The 21,100-nt window shown below is 41.5% G+C and overlaps 1 protein-coding gene across 3 annotated transcripts in view; it reads right to left on the minus strand.

Annotated features, from left to right (window-relative positions):
• fhod1 (formin homology 2 domain containing 1) overlaps nucleotides 1-21,100 on the minus strand; it is a 313,847-nt gene that overhangs the window by 74,115 nt on the left and 218,632 nt on the right. For all 3 annotated transcript variants that reach the window (XM_043707126.1, XM_043707128.1, XM_043707127.1), the window contains exon 10: nucleotides 11,149-11,501. In XM_043707126.1, the coding sequence (XP_043563061.1) occupies nucleotides 11,149-11,501 (353 nt within the window). The remainder of the gene's footprint in view (nucleotides 1-11,148; nucleotides 11,502-21,100) is intronic.

Here is a 21,100-nt window from a genome sequence, read left to right on the forward strand (position 1 = left end):
ACTTTGCCCCATCCCTCTAAACCCTTCCTACTCACGTACCCATCCAGATTCCTTTTAAATATTGCAATTGCACCAGCCTCCATCTCTTCCCCGGCAGCTCATTCTACAAACGCACCACCTTTGCGTGAAAAAATTGCCCATTAGGTCCCTTTTAAATCTTTCCCCTCTTACCCTACACCTATGCCCTCTAGTTCTGGACTCCCCCACCCAGGGAAAATACTTTGTCTATTTATCCTATCCATGTCCCTCATGATTTTATCAACCTCTACAAGGTCACCACTCAGCCTCTGACACTCCAGGGAAAATAGCCCCAGCCTTCAGATTCTCCCTATAACTCAAACCCTCCAACCCTGGCAATATCCTTGTAAATCTCTTCTGAACCCTTTCAAGTTTCATTGATGCTGATTACTGCTTTACCTGACATTCACAAATAATCCAGATTCGGATCTTCCAGTTATATTAGGTAAGGACTGATTTATCATTTCTGTGTGTTTGTATCAATGTGTTTTTAACACTCTCTAAAGTTCTAATCTAATGTTGGATACTCTAGAGTAGGGTGGTGTATTCTTCTAGAGTGTCCACTCTGTGCTATTTGTGACATCATTTACAAGGTTGCTCCAGGGTCCTGAAGCCTCCCACGTCAAAACTCACTGTAAACCACATTTCAGCTCAATTCATTACCAGTCACTTTCAATGTCCATACATTTAAAGATGCTACTTTAATTTCAAGAGTAAGTCTTATACGCTTTATGGTGACAAGATACTTGGCACCATGTGGGTCAAAGCAGCTCATTTGATTGGTATTCCATCCACCATTGATGCAAGGTGGCAGCAAAGTATACTATCCACAAGTTACATCTGCAGTCACTCACTGAGCCTCTTTCAACAGAATGTTCCAAACTGCAAACCTCCACCATCCAGAAGGACAAGGGCGGCAGATACATGGGAATGTCAGAAACTGCAAGCTCCCCTCCAAGTCACCCACCATTCTGACTTGGAAATATATCACCATTCCTTCTCTATCACTAGATCAAAATCCTCAAACTCACTTCTTCCCAACAGCACTCTGGGTGACTCTAAATGCCAAGTGGTTCAAGAAGTGGACAGGCTGGAGGCTGGAAGAACACAGCAAGTCAGGCAGCATCAGGAGGTAGAGAAGTCAACGTTTCAGGTGTAACCCTTTTTTAGGGCTGGGGGTGATTGTCAGGTGAGCCAAAGATAAAGACAAGGTGGGGGAGGGATTTGGGTGGGGAGGGGGCAGAGTGTGAGGCGGTGGTAGGTGACAGGTACAGGGTACGACCTGGTGGGTCAATGGGAGGAATGAATCCAGTTAGTGGCTGGAAGGAAAGGTCAGTAAATAGAATGCAAGGGAGGAGGAGGGCGGGAGGGAAAGTTATTTGAAATTGGCGGACTCGATGTTGAGTCCTCAGGGCTGTATGCTGCCCATACAGAAGATAAGGTGTTGTTCCTCCAATTTGCAGTCTGATTCGATGTGGCAATGGAGAAGGCCAAGGATGGTCATGTCAGAAAAGAAGTAGGAAGGGGAATTAAATTGGACCGTGACCAGGAGGTCATGTCAGCTCCTGCGGGCCTGGCTGAGATGCGCGGCGTAATGTGCTCTTAGTTTACGTTTGATCTCTCTGATGTAGAAAAGACTGGAGCACCGGATACAGTAAGCTAGGTTGGAGGAGAGGCAAGTAAACCTCTGTCTCACCAGGAAGAACTGTTTGGGGTCCAGAATGGAGGTGAGGGAGGTGTGCCGGCAGGTTTTGCATCTTTTACGATTGCAGGGGAGGGTACCGCGGGGTTCAGGGGAGGGGGTTTGTTGAGAAGAGTGGCATGAACCAAGGATTGATGAAGGGAGTGGTCCTTGCAGAAAGCAGACAGGGGTGGGGAGGGGAAGATGTTCTTGGTGGTAGGGGTCTAGTTGGAATTAGCAGAAGTGTTTAAGAATGATACATTGGAAAGCAGCTCACGGTCACCTTCTCCAGGGCAGTTAAAGATGGGCAGTTAATATTGGTCTAGCCAGCCCACAACCCACAAATGAATGCAGAGAAATTCATGCTGTTAGGAATCTAATGTAACCACAGATAAAATAAAGAAGCAGTTCAATTGTACAGAGGAAAGAATTGCCGTTGATATTGTTCTCCTCATATTGTTCAGAACAAGCTTAAAAACCCACACATTGTTTTGAAGTGCAGTCAGTGCGGAACAGCCAAGGGGTCTGCGAAACAGTGGCAAGTTTTTGTTTAGTTGTGCTGGTTCAACTACTGGATAGTGATCTTCCATTCCTCTCGAGCTGATATTGACATTTGTAATTAGTTACTTAAATCTAAAAACATGGAACTCGCAAATGTAAAGATTGTCATTGAGGGCAGAGGTCTTCAGGCAACACTGCAAAGTATCAACATCTTGTATTTATATATTCCTTCAGTAGCAAAACATCCCAGGGCACTTGACTGAAGTGGTATCAGGCAAACTGAAGGCAAGCCAAAGGTTAGGACAAGTGACCAAATTATTCACGGGGGATTGAAACAAGTTAGCTCTGAAAAGACCGGATTTTGTTACATTTTTCACTCAATGTTTTGAATTGAATGAATAGAGGGAAGTTTGCATTAACTGTTATGTTCACGAAATGCATCTCAAATAAAGTAGATTATTAATTTCCAAATCTCCTCCGATTAGGCTACGGTCAAAAATTGAGCCCAATTCTAGGCATTACTTTAGGAAGAATTTCACCTGTAGAAGGGGTGTATTAGAGATTGAGTAGGATGGCATTAAGGATGTGGGGCATCCATTCTGTGGACAGTAAAAGAAACTGGGGGTTTCTTCTCCTGAGAGCAAAAAAAGGTTTAGGAGATTCTATGGAGGTATTCAAAACCATGAACCATTTTGATAGAGTAAATAAACAGAAACTGTTTCTAGTGGCAGAGAGGTTGGCAACCAGAAGAAATAGATTTTACAAACTTGGGAAAGAAGCAGATTCTCTTTTACTCACAGTGAGTTACGCAGATCTGAGATTCATTGCCTGAATGGGTGTTGCAAAAACATGCAATAACATTTTGAAGAGGGAATTAGATAAATTCTTGTATGAGAGAAGGTTGCAGGAGTACGGTGAAAGAACCAAAGAAAGGAACTGCCTGGAAGCTCATTCAAAGGGATAGCACAGGGATGATGGGATGAATGGCCCCCTCCTTAAAATGAACCTCTTTGACCAAGCTTTTCGTCACTTCCTGTAATGTCTTCTTTGGCTTGCCTTAAGTGTAATTCTAATCACCATCTCTCATCAAGTGTCTCAGTCTTCCTTCAGAAAGGCTGGAGAAACATGCAATGAGGACACGTGTGAATGCAAAAGGGATTCCTTTTGCAGCAGTCTTAGGTTACGTCTGTGGTATGGATATGTCAGAGTGCAAGATGCACAGATGACCTTTCGGACTGAATAGCACTGCTATTGTGCATGTTAAGCAAAGTAGCTAGCAAACCCCACTACCCGTTTTCCCCCCTCTTACTTTTTTCAGTCAACCATACACAAGGAGTACTTTTCCTCATTAGGTCAGTCCTCCCTTGATCCAATTATCTCTCCTGGATACAGCCCACTCCCCAGATTTTCTACCTTTATTGAAAATTTTAGTGAAAGGAAATTAAGGGAAGCTATGCACTGACAGATTCCTCCAAATATTTTATCATCACATCAAATATACTTTAAAAAGTACCAGATTTCCTGTTTAGCCCTATCAGAAGCCAGAGAACTAACATGTCAACTTGTGAGATTACAATTTGTTGAATATAATTGGAATCACATATCCCTGCTCTCTATCAATACACTGCATGTAATTTTATAATTCAGGGAGCCTTGTGCTGATCAGAATCAACACACAGCTGGATTAAAATGTGTTGAGAAAATGGATGACAGCTTATACATTTCTGCAGTATAAACTACTGACAACTTTATGTGCAAAGCTATTAGCAGAGTAGTTAAATTGAATTGATTAAATGTGCAGATACACTTAGAATGTCATGTCTGATGTATGGGGGGGCTAAGGAAGATGATTTGGTTCACCCTCATACCTTCAGTTCCTCTAATAAACTGGGTCATTTCCAAACTCGGATTACTCAGTCAATGGACCAATTCCACTCAAAGAACAAGGTATGTAAGAATTCAGTGGGCACTGTTTCACTGTGAATAAAAGCCTCCCAGGGAAGAACATCACCATCAGTCTGAATCGGAAGCAGACAGGTATTTGGCTCCCTCTGCCTGAGGATACTTTCAGATTCCGAACTGAGATTCACCTGGTTTCAGGAGCACCATCCCACTGGGGAGAGGCTGAATACGCTGGAACATTAGAGGCTGAGAGGTGACCTTACAGAGGTTTATTAAATTATGAGGAGCATGGATAGGGTGAATATCCCAAGGTCTTTTCCCCAGTGTAGGGGAGTCCAAACCTAGAGGGCAGAGAGTCATAGTCATAGAAATGTACAGAACGGAAACAGACACTTCTGTCCAACTTGTCCATGTTGACCAGATATCCCAATCCAGTCTAGTCCCACCTGCCAGCACCCAGCCTATATCCCTCCAAATCCTTCCTATTCATATACCCATCCAGATACCTTTCAAATGTTGCAATCGTACCAGCCTCCACCACTTCCTCTGACAGCTCATTCCATACACATACCAACTTCTGCGTGAAAAAGTTGCCCCTCAGGTCTCTTTTATATCTTTCCCCTCTCACCCTAAACCTATGCCCTCTAGTTCTGGAATCCCCTACCCCAGGGAAAAGACTTGTCTATTTATCCTATCGATGCCCCTCATGAATTTATAAACCGCTACAAGGTCACCCCTCAGCCTCCGACGCTCCAGGGAAAACCGCCCTGGCCTATTCATCCCCTCCTTATAGCTCAAATGCTCCAACCCTGGCAACATCCTTGTAAATATCTCTGAATCCTTTCAAGTTTCACAACATCCTTCCAATAGGAAGACGACCAGAATTGCACACATTATTCCAACAGTGGTCTAACCAATGTCCTGTACAGCCACAACATGACCTCCTAAACTCTTGTATTCAATACTCTGACCAATAAAGGAAAGCATACCAAACACTTTCTTCACTGTCCTATCTACCTATGATACCAAACACTTTCTTCACTGTCCTATCTACCTATGACTCCACTCTCGAGGAGCTATGAACCTGCACTCCAAGGACTCTTTGTTCAGCAACAGTCCCTAGGACCTTACCATTAAGTGTGTAAGTCCTGCTCAGATTTGCTTTCCCAAAATGCAGCACCAGCCAGTTCTGTATCTAAATGGCTAGCTCCCCCTGTATTCCGTGAGATCTAACCTTGCTAACCAGTCTCCCATGGGGAACCTTGTCGAATGCCTTACTGAAGTCCATATAGATCACATCTACCACTCTGCCCTCATCAATTCTTTTTGTTACTTGTTCAAAAAAATCAAGTTTGTGAGACATGATTTCCCACACACAAAGCCATGTTGACTATCCCGAATCAGTCCTTGCCTTTCCAAATACATGTACATTCTGTCCCTCAGGATTCCTTCCAACAACTTGCCCACCACCAACGTCAGGGTTGAAGATGAGGAGAAAGATTTAAAAAGGGACCTAAGGGGCAACTTTTTTACGCAGTAGATAGTGCATGTATGGAATGAGCCTTCGAAGGAAGTGGAGGAGGTTGGTTCAATTGCAACATTTAAAAGTCATCTGGATGGGTATATAAATAGGAAGGTTTAGGGGGATATGAGTCAAATGCTGGCAAATGGGACTAGATTAAGTTAAGATATCTGGTCGGCATAGGAGAGTTGGACCGGAGAGTCTTTTTCTATAGTGTACATCTCTATGATTCTATGGCTGAATAATAGATCAAAGGAAGTTCTCAGCTGTGTCAAACCATGGGCTAAATTGGACATGGTGGGTCTGAGCAAAGACCTAAACTAAAGAACACTCCAGTGAGAAAAAAAATAGGCTACACAATCAATGATAATTACTGAAAAATGACAGGTAGGGCAGACTATTTTTCTTCAAAGAGACAGATAATCAGATAACTTGTTGAAATATTCTATCATCATTCCTTTCTCCTTTAAATAGCTATCAAATTTTATGAGTCGGTGTCTACACCTTACAATCTAATTTTATGTTTGGAAAGAAAAGGGAATGATAAAACAAACATTGGCTGGCCATACCACAATCAAATGTTGTTGTCGTGGTTAACTAGTGTTGACCAGATAGTTTAAGGCTGTCTCTTTAAAGTCATTTTGTCAGACAATTGTTTCGTGATTATTTAAGTAAGTGATTTTCTGTTGTGTTTCCTGACCTTTCACCTCTTTGGGCCTCTTCCCAATCTTGCCTCATGTTTTATTTGTGAATTACCCCCGAAACATAGATTCAACAGACACAGCACTGCTTTCAATAGGCATTTTGGCTAGGACCAAGCAATGTGACAGGATAATCTTCTGGCATTAGGGTCTCAGTCAGAAACATTCAGTACAAAGCCAGATTTTACAGTGTAGATAAAGTTATAAATGAAGGATCAAGCATTAGATAGTATAGGAATGCATTCAAAAGTTGCTTGAAGGCCAAAGTTTCTCTTTAATAGACAGGGAGTTTTTTTTGTATTATTTGTTATATTTACACTTATTGTCGCTTGAAGTTTGAAACAAAATTGCCTGTTTTGACAACTTATTTCCAGTAAATCAGTATTACTATCTACAACAAGTGGTGACTCATGTTCAATTCATCCTCGTTAAATAATTCGTAGGACACCAAGATTTATCGGTTAATGCCATTCTTAATGGATGTTTTTTCTCATATTAGCTTTCGAATGGTTCATGCAGACAGGCTAACATGATAAAATAGGCAGTAAATATGGGCAGAATGGTGACACAGTGGTCAGCACTGCTGCCTCACAGCACCAAGGTCCCGGGTTCAATTCCAGACTCGGGCGACTGTCAATGTAATACTTGCACATTCTTCCCATGTCTACGAGGACTTCCTCTGGTTTTCTCCCACAGTCCAGGGATATGCAGGAAGGTAGGTTAGCCATGGGAAATGCAGGTTTATAGGCATAGGGTCTGGATGGGATACTCTTCAGAGGGTCAGTGCGAACCCGATGGGCCAAATGGCCTGCTTCCACACTGAAGGATCATGGAATTTCAGACTTTCAAAAACTTTCTCTATCTACTAGGCAGGAGATTACAAGACCTACATCTTAGCAGGAAAATAAAGAGCTGGATTGAAAACTGGCAAATTAGGGAATCAGAGTTCTTCACAAATGGTAAAGAATCAGCCACAAACAGTGGACAACAGTTCAACAATGAAACACCAGTCATTCAAAACACCTCCAGCACTAATCAGTCCTCCATATACAAATCAATATAAATTGCACAAAATAATTCCCATCTCAGTATGGTCAAAGAATTTCCCAACACAGCAAGCCCATTGTGTCTTTTTGTAAACAAAAATAATCCAATTCATTCATTCCTCATCTCTTACCCTGTAGCCCTCTAAAATTTTCCTTTTCAAATATGTATTCAATTTCCTTTTGCCAGTTCTTTCAAAATCTGTCCATGTCTCATGAATGAATGAAAATAAAAATGTTTCTAAAAGCCCCTTCAGGGAATCCATTTCAAATGACAGCAAATGTACTCTACCTTTCTAACCTTTTATTTTATGGGGTGCCATTAAATTCAAAGAAAATATCCCTTTTGAAAAATCTTAAACATAGCTGTCATCTGATTACAATTGCTACTTTGCTACAGTCTGGAATTTAAACTTTGCTGTCATTGGGTCAAAGGTCACAGAAGACCCATGTTATGGAACGTTATATGATCTACCAAATCTTTGACATGACTCAAGTGTAGTGAGTTAACTGCTAGCATCAGCTGGAGACTTCATCTAGGGTGGTTTAGTCAGGCCACACACTAGGTTATGATGAGACTGATGTAGAATATAAATAGAATTTTAAGAATGAGATGAAACACTCTGAAAGACAAATTCATTGCAAAGAGCCTCATATGGGAAGCTATGCACAGTTACTTGGTTAGAAAGGAACTTTTTGTTTTTATTCATTTACAGAATGCGAACAACACAGGTCAGGCCAGCGTTTATTGCCCATCCCTAACTTGTCCAGATGGCAGTTAAGAGTCAGCCACATATTGGTAGGTCTAGAGTCACACGTAGATCATCATCTTCCAGAGTAGCATTCAAAACTAAGTCCCCAAAACACTACCTCGGTCTCTGCCTTAATGGTTCGGTGATAAGGTCATTGCCTACCCTTTGTTGAGGACACCCAACATGGTTTCACGGAAATAGATCATGACTTACAAATCAAGTTGTATTTTCTTTAAGCAATATGAAGAGTGGAGAAAACGGATGCCCAGTAGATGTTTGAAGATGTTATACAGTAGACTTGCAAAAGTTTTTCTCTATGTGCTAGGCAAAACATTAGAAGACCAAAGTCTTTGGTACTAGCAGTAAATTAAAAGGTTGGATTGAAAACTGGCAAGCCGGATGTAGGCAGTATGAATTTACAGATGGATTTAGATCTGTTTGGAGACTACTCCCTAGTAGTGACCAAGAGCTAATTGTTACCTTTTACTATTTTTATTAATCATTTGGGGATGTAGATGCTGGGTGAAACAACTTGAAAATCCACAGAGGAAGTTGTGTGGAATATTTGTGTGTGTAATAGGACTGTAGAGGACACTTGCCTGCCTCAAGGGGATCCTGATGAACTGAAGGATTGGACTTCTGGCTTGGCAAATGAAGTTTAATTTGGACAAAGACATAGGATCAAGGCATATTGGTTTATCCTTGCACAAGGTGTTGATCGGGGCATATTTGGATTACATGCCGAGTTTTAGTGTCCTCATAAGTTAGGTGTTTGTGAAGCTTTGGAAATGACATTGAGGGCAACTGGTGTAACGCATCTCAGTTAATAGATGGGCTATAGAGTTAGGACACTATAGTTTCTCATAAACTTCACTCAACTTCACTAACCTTGATTATCTGGACTAAATATATAAATTGGGAGATAACAATTTGAAAGAATGGAAAGATTAGATCAACTCATCTCATTCTTGGTTCAGATGGTAACACTCGTGCTCTCTTTAGAAGGTTCTGGGTTCTCACAGCCTGACACTTTGCTGCTCTGTTACACATACTGCCTTTTTGATGAGATATGAAGCAAAGGTGTCGTCTGCTCACTCATCAGAGACAAACAATCCCATGGGGCCATTTCAAAAAACAGCAGGGGAGCTATGCTCAGTATCCCAGTTGATAATTAGCTCTCAATCATCACAAAGTTGGTTCATCTGGTCATTCTCACATTGTGATTAATGGGAGCTTGCTGTGCACAACTTAGCTGTTTCATCGTGTATATTACGACAGTGCTTACTCTTCAGACAATATTTCATTGCGTGGAAGATGCTTTGGGACGGACAATAAAATATAATACATAAATATGAATCTTTCTTTCTGTTTATCCAGGACGCCCTTTTCCCAGAGAAAGGACGATGAGCTTCCAGGGCAGGATGCTGTCTCACATGGTGCAGGCCAACTTGCTGGATTCCTTCCTGGAAGGACTGGATCACATCTTACAGAAGGGAAACTAATCCTGGAAATTCCCGGTCAGAGAGAGATCTCCTGAACCGCTTTGGATTGTCTGCATGGACGGGCAATCAGATCTTACCAAACCCACTCTCTTCAACCCGAACTTGGCTTGAGGGTTTGCTCAGTTGACTGCCTCACTCAAAAGATCAAATGGATTCAGGTGGGGTGAACAGTGCGTAAAACGCTGATATACCAAGCACCACAATTGTGTCAGACAGGCTGGATAGTATCTGCGCCCAACAATATTCATATGCTCGCAATAGATCAGATGTTGAATTTGGTGTCTTTCTGATCTGTAGACCTTGGTTGGATAAATTGGCTGGACCGCTGGGGGAGTTAGGAATCCTTGTACATTATTATAGCAATTTATAGGCCTGTTTTGTTTTTTAAGTGCTTGTTTCAGTGTCCTGCATTCTGTTTCCTTAATAAGTTTGGACAGTTACTGCATCTGCTTTACAGATACACAATTTCTAAAACCGACTTTCATTATTTTTGTGATCTATGTACTAACATGGTAAAATATGCCCACTTCAATAACTCACAAATAATTGTGGTTCGCTATGAGCTAATTCCTCATCATCCTCTTTAAAATCAGGAATGCTAAGCAGGCTTTCACTCAGACACAGTGCTGCTATAAGGATGAGCTGGGCAGTGTCAATGTTTCTACATGTCATGCCTTAAGGTGACGAGTCCAGTTATCACATCTGGATAAAATACACATGCTTTTCATTTATGGGTTGGATTCAACACTGGGCAACAGCACAAGCATCAAGCGCATGGAGGCAGCTGTAAAATGCCAAGTTGACATAGGATGACAAGAAAGTACCTAATTCCTTAGATTTTACCTATCGGGCCAGAACCCAATCTACCATTGCTGCTGGATATCACAGAACAATAGCTTGCTATGGTTAAAAAGGCAGAGGACCAAAAATATTAACAGGGATAAAAACATGTTTGTACTGACATAAGATCTCAGGTTACATCACTGATGGTGCTCATAAAATACAACTTGGGACATAAGCCAGCAGCGCCATGTATCATTCCACAAATTAAAGACTTATTGAATTCCTCTTTGATGATAATACAAATGACAATCAATAGATTCCTCTCTTTAAAAAAGAACTGAATGTGTATGAAAAATGTACAATTAATGCAAAGTTACAAACCAGCAGCTGCATAGCAAAGGCCAGCAGCCATCCAGTCACTGAAAGCATGAAAGAACTTGTATGCATAGACGTTTTTATGACCTCGAGATATCCCAATATGCTTTGCAGCCAATGAAGTACTTGCTTTTAAAATATTCAGTTACTTGTTATGCTGAAAATGCTTCAGTTCACTCAATCATCTCAGCAAAAATAGGGCTGTTAACGTATTTGCTATTGTTGGACTTCATCACTGTCTTCACAGAGTGAAAAATTGCATTAATAACGCCACAGAAAAACACCATTCCAAATTCCAGCTCTCGCTTAGTGTCCAACATAAAGCATTTGTTAATATCACACAGATTAAATTCAATGTTATAACTTACTCTGTTGAAGCTTTCACTTGGTTTGTAGATGGTGAATTTAAATCACATGTAGGAGTTACTGGTGTGGGTGAAGGTGTTGCAGAATGGCTTTGGGTGGTTGCTTGGGCTGACTGAATGGAAATCACCTTTGAATTCTTTACATCAAACTGGGTAGGACTGCTTGGACTCACTTTTCCTGGCGTTGGGCTGTGTGCTCTTGCTGATACTGGACTGGTTGCTAGTTCAGCCATGTTTTGTCCTACTGATCGCCTATTTTTCCGTCCATCGTCCCCATTTGGGGTCAGCTTCCTCCGGTCCCTACGTGCGTTTGGCATCTGTCCATCATCTTCACCGTCTTCGTGCTTTAGTGCATTCTGGGTAAAAGGAAATCACAGTCAGCTCTATACCACATTAAGCTGGTGACAGAAATCTTCATAAGCAGAGGAACTGGCAAACTTGCAGTAACCTTTTTGCTGTCAAATCCCAAATCAGAGTGAAAACAATAGAATTATTTTACAAACAGAACTAAACACTTTGATATCTAAGCAGACCAGCATCTAGGTAGTTTGCCACCATTAATGTAAAAAGACACCAGCTTTTAACTTTCTATATTTATCTGGAATTAACTCACAGATGTGATCTGACTTGTGCCTGGTTTTACAGCTCCACTATTAATGACCATGCCTTTCAGCAGCTTAGGTCCTAAGCACTGTCAATCCCTTTTTAAACCTCTGCACCTTGAAAGGCATTCCCTACAACCTACCATTTTGAGCAAGCGTTTAGTCAGCTGGCTTTGCATAATGTCACAATAATAAATAGTTTTAATTGATAATGCTCCTGTGAAGCACCTTGAGGTAGCATTTTGCACCCACAACGCAATATAAATGCAATTTGTTGCCATCAGATATTAAAAAAAAATTAATAGTCTAGCAACAGTCTAGTTTACCCAATATTAGATGTTTCCAACCCTTAAAAATGGCTGCCCTCTGCATGGAAGCGAAGGGGAACATTGCTCAATTCTTTGAGCATAGGAGTTGGGAAGTCATGTTGAGATTGTATAGGACATCAGTGAGGCCTCTTCTGGAGTACTGTGTCCAGTTCTGGTCACCCAGTTATAGGAAGAATATTATCAATCTGAAGAGAGAGTTCAGAAGAGATTTACCAGAATGTTGTCGGGCATGGATGGTTTGAGTTCTGAAGAAAGGCTGGATAGACTGGGAGCAGAGGAGGTTGAGGGGAGACCTTATAGAGATTTATAAAAACATGAGGGGCATGGATAAGGTTAATGGTAGGTGCCTTTTCCCTAGGATAGGGGATTTCAAGATTTAGGGGGCATATTTTTAAGATGGGAGGAGAGAGATTTTAAGAAGACATGAGGGGCAAATTGTTGACACAAAGAGTGGTTTCCTGAAGATGTGGTGAATGGGGCACAATTACAATGTTTACAAGACATTTGGATAAGTACATGAATAGGAAAGGTTTGGAGGGATATGGACCAGAAGCAGGTACCTGGTAATAGTTTAGTTTGGGATTATGTTCAGCATGGACTGGTTCGACTGAAGGGTCTGTTCAGGAATTGTATGGCTCTATGACTCTATGAGCAGATTAAAATTCTGCCAGTAAAGTTGAAGAGTCAATTTCTACAATGCATTTTTGTATTTCTGAAATCAAAAACTTTTTTCAGACTGAGCCAGGAACTCTCTATTCTTTTTACTGGACATTTTGCCAGGTTTCCTTTCCAGTAGGTTGTTTTGTCCCTTATGTGCCGTGAATCTACATACAAGAGAGTGGAGAGGAACCTTTCAGTAAGGCTGCTTATATAGGCAACAATAAATGATGGACAGAAGGAGGAAACAACATGTTATGGAGGACATCTGGACAACAAGACAAAAGCAACGAAGAAAAGCAAAGCAATAAGTAAATACTTCAGATCTAAACCAGATATTTTCCCAGGATTTTCATGTTGATTATGCATTTCTGCCATCCCACAATAGTTCAACTACCTTTCACATTTATTTTTGTAATTGTGTGTGTATAAATATGGAAGAACAAATAAACTTCAAAACACGTCTTTTCTAAATGGTCATTTTTGACAATTCTGATTGTGATCTGGAATGGTAACAAAAAGCCAATAATAAATGTTATGGATAAATTCAGCATTACCCAATACTTTCAAAATGGATTTTAACAGGAAAAAACTGCGATCATTCTAGAGAACTCTAAAAATAGCTCAGTTATGCCTTATAAGGAATCAGAGATCCAAGTCTTGCTACACAGTTAATCTGTCCACAGCCAAAACTTCAAAGGCATATCATGTTACACAGGATAACAGGTTTTCCTATTTTTGCAAGTGCCATCTGATTTTGCGTGCACAATCCAACTTATCTGTGGGGTTTGTACTCCTGGGTTTCACATAACATTGAGCAATGAAAACATAAAATATTGTATACTTTAATACATATTTAGTGGAACAAGGGAAAAATACTGAAAACCTAAGGAGTGTTCAGCATCGAGCTAATTATGGAAAAACACACAGATTTATCAAGCTCTACAGGGCAGGAACAAAGAACTATGAAAGGAATGAAGTTTTGGTGTATGCATTCAAAGAAAATGAACTGTTTCCTACAGTTCATGATGGCAAACTGCTTCATCCCTTTAAATGCCATCCATTCCAATTAAAGACTGCATGAAATAATTTGTTTGTTTCATCTACTAAGAACTTTCTAGTCAAATTGTCAGACTGATTGCATTGGATTTTGTAGTGGGCTGTGGGCCTCAGGCAGTGGGACCAAATGGCGACCCTAAGCCTGGTGGTGCTTGTGGTGAGACTGCTCAGCAGTATTCCCAGACGCAGGCGATTTTCCAAGTGGCTCCCCAATCACAGGGCTTGCAGCAATGGAGCCTGGGATAGCCCTAAGGGAAGAGGTGAACACTGCTGACGCAGTCAAGAGATTTCAAGGCAAACTTACCATGGAGGTGCTCTCTGAGGATAAAATTAAATAGAATAAGCTGGGGATTCTGGATGCCGGAGGTGTCTCGGATTGGAAGGGAAGCCCTCCACATCACGCACTGGGTCTGGCCAGGACCCTTTATTATGGGGGACCCTGTGCCTAATTGTCCCAATAACCGCTGCACGAGAGCTACCTCAATGAGGTTGGTGCCCTCTTCACATGGTGCCTGTTGTATACCCAAAGTGCCAGTGAGCTGGTAATACCACGTCTCACATGGCCCTTAATTACTTCACTGTCTACCTGCCTCTGTAGTGCACAGGGCATTATAAAGGCCACACCTAGTGTTTCATGGACAGTTTTTCTCTCTGTACTTGAGGAATATACTGGCATTGGAAGCAAACCAAACAAGGTCATTAAGCTGGTTCCTGGGACAAAGGGATCATCTTAGGAGGAAAATTGGGTCTGATTATTAGAAGAGTGAGAAGTGCTTTTATTGAAACAATAAAAGATTCTGAGGGGGCTATAAAGGGTAGATGTTGGGAAGATGGTACGCTTTGTAGCGGAATTGGGAACTAGGCAGCACTAAAAGTAAGGAGTCTCCCATGTATCATAAGGAGGACTTGGAGGATTTTCCTCTCTCAGAGGGACTAGGAGTCTTTGAAATTCTCTTTGTCACACAGCAGGGGAGTTTGAGACATCGATTGTGTTCAACACTGATTTTTGAGCCACAAGAGAGTCAGTAGTTACGTAGTGGGGGAGGAGCCAGGAAAGTAAAGGTTAAGGTCACAGTCAGACCCACCATGATCTCAGTGAATGGTGGGGCAGGCCCAAGGAGCCAAATGGGTAATGCCTATTGACATTTCTCACGACCTTATCTCCAGCATCTCCCTGGGGAACGCTCCAAGCAGCAGGACTGCCCAGAGAGGTCAGCCTGACGCGCCTCCCCGCTATTTTCCCACCTCTGTCCCCATTCGTATCCCCACAGGAGGCTGTGAAAATTCTGCCCAATCACCTTGCTGTAGTATCTGTTCGATACTAGTCACCGCCATAAGTTGAAACCAGTTTTAATGAGGGCCAACATGACTTGTTTGATCTCCCCAAAACCACAGTGCCACAGACTGAGGATTTCTGCTGCATAGGGAACCATTTCAAACAAAAGCAGAGTTTGGAGCAACCCTTTCAATCTGAGGATGAAAGGCCTGTTTGGTTAACAACAGTAACAAGTGCCACATAATTAAATACAAAGAACGTGCTGACTTTTGTTTCTGATAGGAGAGGAGTCCATCACAGTGATATTTGCTTCGTTTGCAATTTAAGATGAAAAGGACTTTTCAGATATTCAGCTTTCACTCAGTAACCACCATTTCACTTCCAAGTAGATGCCACTTCCACTCTGACCAGGAATCCAGAATCCAGCTTCCAAACAGCAAATGGTTTCAATACATTGAGAGGTGTTTGGCTTATTGAGGTTTGGAAAATGACCCACACAGAAGAAGAAGTGCAAATGGCATTGAGAGTTGGAAATAGAGTCAACAGAGAGCAATAAACTGAGTGTGGAGTGTCACAAGAATAGACACGCACAGGAAGAGAGCCTCCAACCGCTAAACAAGAGGGCATGAAAACCAGGACACAGATTTCAAGAGAAAGCCCCAGCAACTGATTGAGCAACTTTTCAGACTGCATCAATTCATGGAGAATGCAGCAACGCCATGTTCCATCAAGTATCTACAGTAGATCAATAGATACATCGCAGATTAAGTTGTCAAAATCAGAAGGGACCATTTCTTCAATGTAAGGTAAATGAATGGATCGTTTGATCTGTTCAGCTATCTGCCTGAAATAAGCCTGGGTGATTGGATCATTTGAGATTAAAGGGGGTGGGGTCAGGGCGAGCTGGATTGTTTTATTTGGAAAAAGGTGCAATGTAATTACACTCAGAGAAAATGGCAGCAATCTGTGTGTTAATAGCAAACAGAGCGAGTGCCCAGAACCCCACAGAAATGTTGAGGGAGTCAGCTTGCGAACAGTTGTGTTTTAAATTATCTAAGATGAAAAAAAGAGCAGTCGTCTCAATGATGGCTAATCAATGACGATTTATGCATTATAAAACTAGAAGGCAAAGTCACCATAGTCCATAGACGAGGGGAAAGGTTGAGAAGGGGAGTGCCTTCGTGGTAACATCAGCCCATGTGGCAATTGAACTCACACGGTTAGCATCACTGTACATTGCAAGCCATTTGTTCAGTCAACTGAGCTAACTGACCCCAACACAACTTGCCATGCTCTTGTGCTTTCAGGTGGGATGAGTACAAAGGGATTAATTGTGATACTGGATTGTGTGCTTTCCTCAACAATGTCGCCAACAGTTTCAATTAGCTAGTATCTGGGACAGAACCAGCAGTTACTAACAGCTTGCCATTATAGCTCACCATGCAAGGATGTGGATGGCAGCTCACATTCCAAATATGGAGACCAAATTACGAGGGAGTTAAAACAAACCTGGAAGATTTCTCTAGCTTTAGTTGGAACGAAGAAGTACCCAGAGAACATTTCACAGTAAAAGACAATTCTGGTGTTAGGTTTCCAGGCTGAGAAAGGAAAAGACCAGAATTAAATCATTTGGACTGATTCTGGAGAACTGACTGTCTACTTAAAAGGACAATTTAACAGATTGGGTAACCCAACTGTAGTGTTTTTTTTGTCTTAAGTTGTAGTCACGTTTCTATTCGGTAAGTACAAGTTGCTGACAAAAGTAAATGTTTGGTCAATAGTGTCTCTGGTCTATTTGCGACAGGAAACATTTTAAAACAGGAAATGAAAGCAAAGTATTGCAGATGGTTAAAATCTGAGGCAAACACAGACAATGCTGGAGAAACTCAGCAGGCCTGACAGCATCTGTAGGGAGAAATTCCTGAAGAAGAGTCAGAAGGTTCTTAATGAAATGCACAGCAGCCTCAAAAGGACTGAATGGCCTACAGCCACTAACATTTCACGTGCTGGCATCAAGTCAGTCTGAAAATGGGCTAAAAGACTGACACAATATTGAATAGCATTACTTCAACAGTTGAGCAGGTAACCCCAAGTCTCTCACACATCTGAAAATTGAGTGTGTTCATAGAGTGTTCCCACTAGCAGAGAAATATTTTAGATAGTGTTTGTCAGTTGGACACTGCTTCAAGATGTGGTATTACCATGAGCACTTTTCAGAAGGAAAGAGCTAACTGGCTTAAGAATGATTGAGAGTGGCATACCTTTACAAGAAGTAACACATGGATGTTACTGCTGCTATAAAAAGTTGTCAATGCATGAGGATTTCAAAACCTGGGGTAAGACTTCAACATACTCTGTTTAATTTCATTCATTTCTCAAATGATTATCCCATTCAAGAGATTCTGTGTATTTCAACATACAGAACAGCAGAATTGACACATTAAGATGTCAATTTACTGATACCTCCCTGAAGGTCTGTCCAAACTCATGAATCTCCTAAAGAATTTCTTTCAACCAAAACTCCTCAAATGAAATTAACAGATTAATCATCTTTTAAGATAAATTAACCAGTCAAACCAAGAAAAAGGTAAATATAAAACATGTTGAAACAAAGTAGTATTGGAACGGAAATGATAGATCACTGTTTCAAGTGAGAGTTCTTCATCTGTGTAAATTGATACAGAGTGACTTTTACATCCTTTTCTCCTGTTAGACTTTCCTACCTGTCAAAAGCATATTAATTTTATCCCAAATCTTTTCGAAGTTCCTACGAATGTTGAGAATCTCTGTATAGTAAGCAATTGTCACACTGAAAGAACAATGCATCCTGATGATTACACACAGTATCCTTTCAAGTATGGAACGGGGCCCCAAGTAATTTATAGGGAGTGTAGCTGTAACCAATTTTGCAATTATTTGCTTAAATCACAGCCCATCAGTACCGGGCGTGAGATTCTATTTATATTCCACAGCCTCCCTGGGGAGGTTTAGGAGGTAAATAGTCCCTGAATATACTAAACTTTGTTACAGCTGTGGAACATCTGTGTGGCAGGTGTGTCAGTCATGCTTTGACATATTTTATTTCTGGCAAGTGTGAGTCAGTGCCGGGAATACTGCTGCAACCTATACGCTGGAATGATTGTCCTTCCTCACGCAGTGAAGTCAATGTCATTCCTGAAGGTGCAGACTAACAGATAACACTTTCCCCGACCCTAACATCTTTGCTTGTCCTGCAGATTTACACTTCACTTGTAATGAAGTGTCATCTGTGGAGCAGCCATTCTGAAGTCAGCTGCCACATGCAAATAGGAATTGATAGAATTTAGTGGTTGCAGCAGTTGGTGTGATGTTGCACAATGCATCCAGTGCAAAAACATCTTGGCATCAATCCACAAGCAGTGGAGTTTTATCAAAATAATCACAGCGCCACAGGTAACAGTATCCAGCAGTCAGACTTCGGTCAAGTGGATGTCTTCAGACTCAGAAAAGTATTTCTTATTAGTCTAATTGAATACAATAGCATCTGCTTTGCCTGGCTGCCAGTTATGAGAAATTTGGGGAATAAGAGTTGGTAACCGAAGGCCTCTATGAAGAGCTCTGCTTGTCAAAGGATTGTGTCTTGTACTGTACTAACAGGGGTAGGCCCAAACAATATCAACAATAAAACTGAACTGTTCAGCAAAACGAATGAAAACAGCAACCCACATCACAGTGCCGAAAAAGGCAAGGTAGCACCATGGAGACACTTCAGAAATTCTGCTAATGGCAGATACAGAGTATGTGGGAGCCATTCATCTTTTTCTGAAGTGTATAAGTGATGCTATTTGGGTTATCCATGCATTCCTGACCTTGACACTGCTCTCATGGATAGTTCCTCATTTCCACCCTCTCTGATCTTGAGCTCATCCAAAGCCCAGCTGTCCATATCCTAACTCTCAGAATCCACACGTGCTTGCAGATCTAAAATGGCTCCTCATTCAGCAACATTTGCAAAACCTTTCATGGGCTCACTACTCCATGTCTCTATAGCCACCACAAGCCCTACAACCCACTGAGACTCCCACAAGGTGGGACAAGTAAAGCCAGAATTCACTAGATGGTGAAACAGATATAGCGCAAGAGGAATCAGAAATAGGGAGCTCATTATGTGGAAAATATGAATGAAAACCAAACTGCATTCAAAAAGCTCGAGGAGAAGAGTGAACAAGAGAGGCAAAGAGAGAGTATGAGAAGGTGATAGCAGTTAAGCTAAAAGGCAACTCAAAACTCATTGATGGGAATATAAAACGGTTCGTAAAGTCGATGGGACCAGTTAGGGACCATAAAGATGGAGGATGAGGAAATGCCAGAGATATTATGTTTGAACCTCGGATCTGTCTTTACCAAATAAAAAGATACTATTGAATTCGTAGCAAAAGAGGTGGTGGTTTAGACACTGGATGGGCTATAAATTGATATGCAAGTGGGATTAGAAATGCTAGCTGTACTTAAGTCACCAAAGCTAAATGGGACTAATTTAAGAAAGTTTAGGGAAGTAAAAGAGGAAATTGTGGAGACACAGGCATAATCTTCCAAACCTCCTCAGAGTCTTGCATGTGTATGAAATCAGTAAAATTGTAAGTATTATGCCCTTGGCCAAAAAAGTGGGCAAAGTCCAGTAAGTGCAGTCTAGCCAGTTTAGTTTGATAATGGGGGAAAACATTTGGAAATGATAATCTAGGACAAAATGAACAGGAGGGAAGATAGGTGTAGACTAATTAAAACAAGCCATCAAGTATTTACTAAAAGTAGTGTCATACTCAGAATCACAGAATTGTTATGACACAGGAGGAGACATTCAGCATCATGTTAAACACTGGCTCTGAGTATTTTAACTTAGAGCCACCACCTGCCTTTTCCCAGTAAGCCTGCACATTGTTTCCATTTAAGTACCATCCAATGCCCTCCTAAAGGTCTCAATTGAAGCTACCTCCCCCAATTGAAGCTACCTCCCCCAATTGAAGCTACTTCCACCAGGCACTGCATTCCACACAGTAACTACTCAGTCAGTGAATGGCTTTTCTCCACCTCTGGGCACATACCTCAGAAATGACATGAAGGAAATATAGAGAGTTCAGTAAAGCTTCATAAGAATGATCCCAGGGTGTGAGTCACCCAGGTTGACTGGAGAAGCTGAGGCTGATCTCATAACCATGTTTTCTGTAAAGAGTAGATTCAATAGAGATCTTCAAAATCATGAGGTAGTCCAGTCAGAGTACAGATGGAAGTGGCTCCCACTGGCAGAAGGTTGAGAACCAAGATTTAAAAGGTAATTGGCAAAGGAACCCGAATTGGAGACATAAGGAAATGCTTTCTTTTTAACACAGTGTCTGGCTCTGACCTGGAATTCACTGCCAGAGAGTGTGCTGGAGGTTGATTGAATTGCAGCTTTACTAAAATGAATTGGACAAGCACCTAATGGGAAAACATTTGCAGGACCAGGGAGTAAGGATTAGGGGATCAGGACTAGGGGGTAGGCAATGGGACCAGCTGAGCTATCTTTCAAAAGAGGCAGCACGGATACAATTGACTGGATTGCCTTATTGTGGGCCATAACCATTCTATCATTGTAAGACCATATGTCCTTTCTCCTCTGATTCTTAACCTCTTCAGCATTCCAATTCCTTTTGGCAGCCATGGCCATTCTACTTTGTCCCTAAGCTCTGAACTTCTCTCCCTAAACTTCTCCACATCTCTCCCCTCTTATAATTTTTTTTAGGTTAGATTAAATGACCTACAGTGTGGAAACAGGCCTTTCGGCCCAATAAGTCCACACCGACCCTCCGAAGAGGGACCCTGCCAGACCCATTACCCTCTGACTAATGCACCTAACACTATGGACAATTTAGCATGGAAATGTGTTGCTGGAAAAGCGCAGCAGGTCAGGCAGCATCTAGGGAACAGGAGAATCGACGTTTCGGGCATTAGCCCTTCTTCAGGAATTTGGCTAATGCCCGAAACATCGATTCTCCTGTTCCCTAGATGCTGCCTGA

Source organism: Chiloscyllium plagiosum, chromosome 17, assembly GCF_004010195.1.
Source record: "Chiloscyllium plagiosum isolate BGI_BamShark_2017 chromosome 17, ASM401019v2, whole genome shotgun sequence".
In the NCBI taxonomy this organism is placed as follows: Eukaryota; Metazoa; Chordata; class Chondrichthyes; order Orectolobiformes; family Hemiscylliidae; genus Chiloscyllium; species Chiloscyllium plagiosum.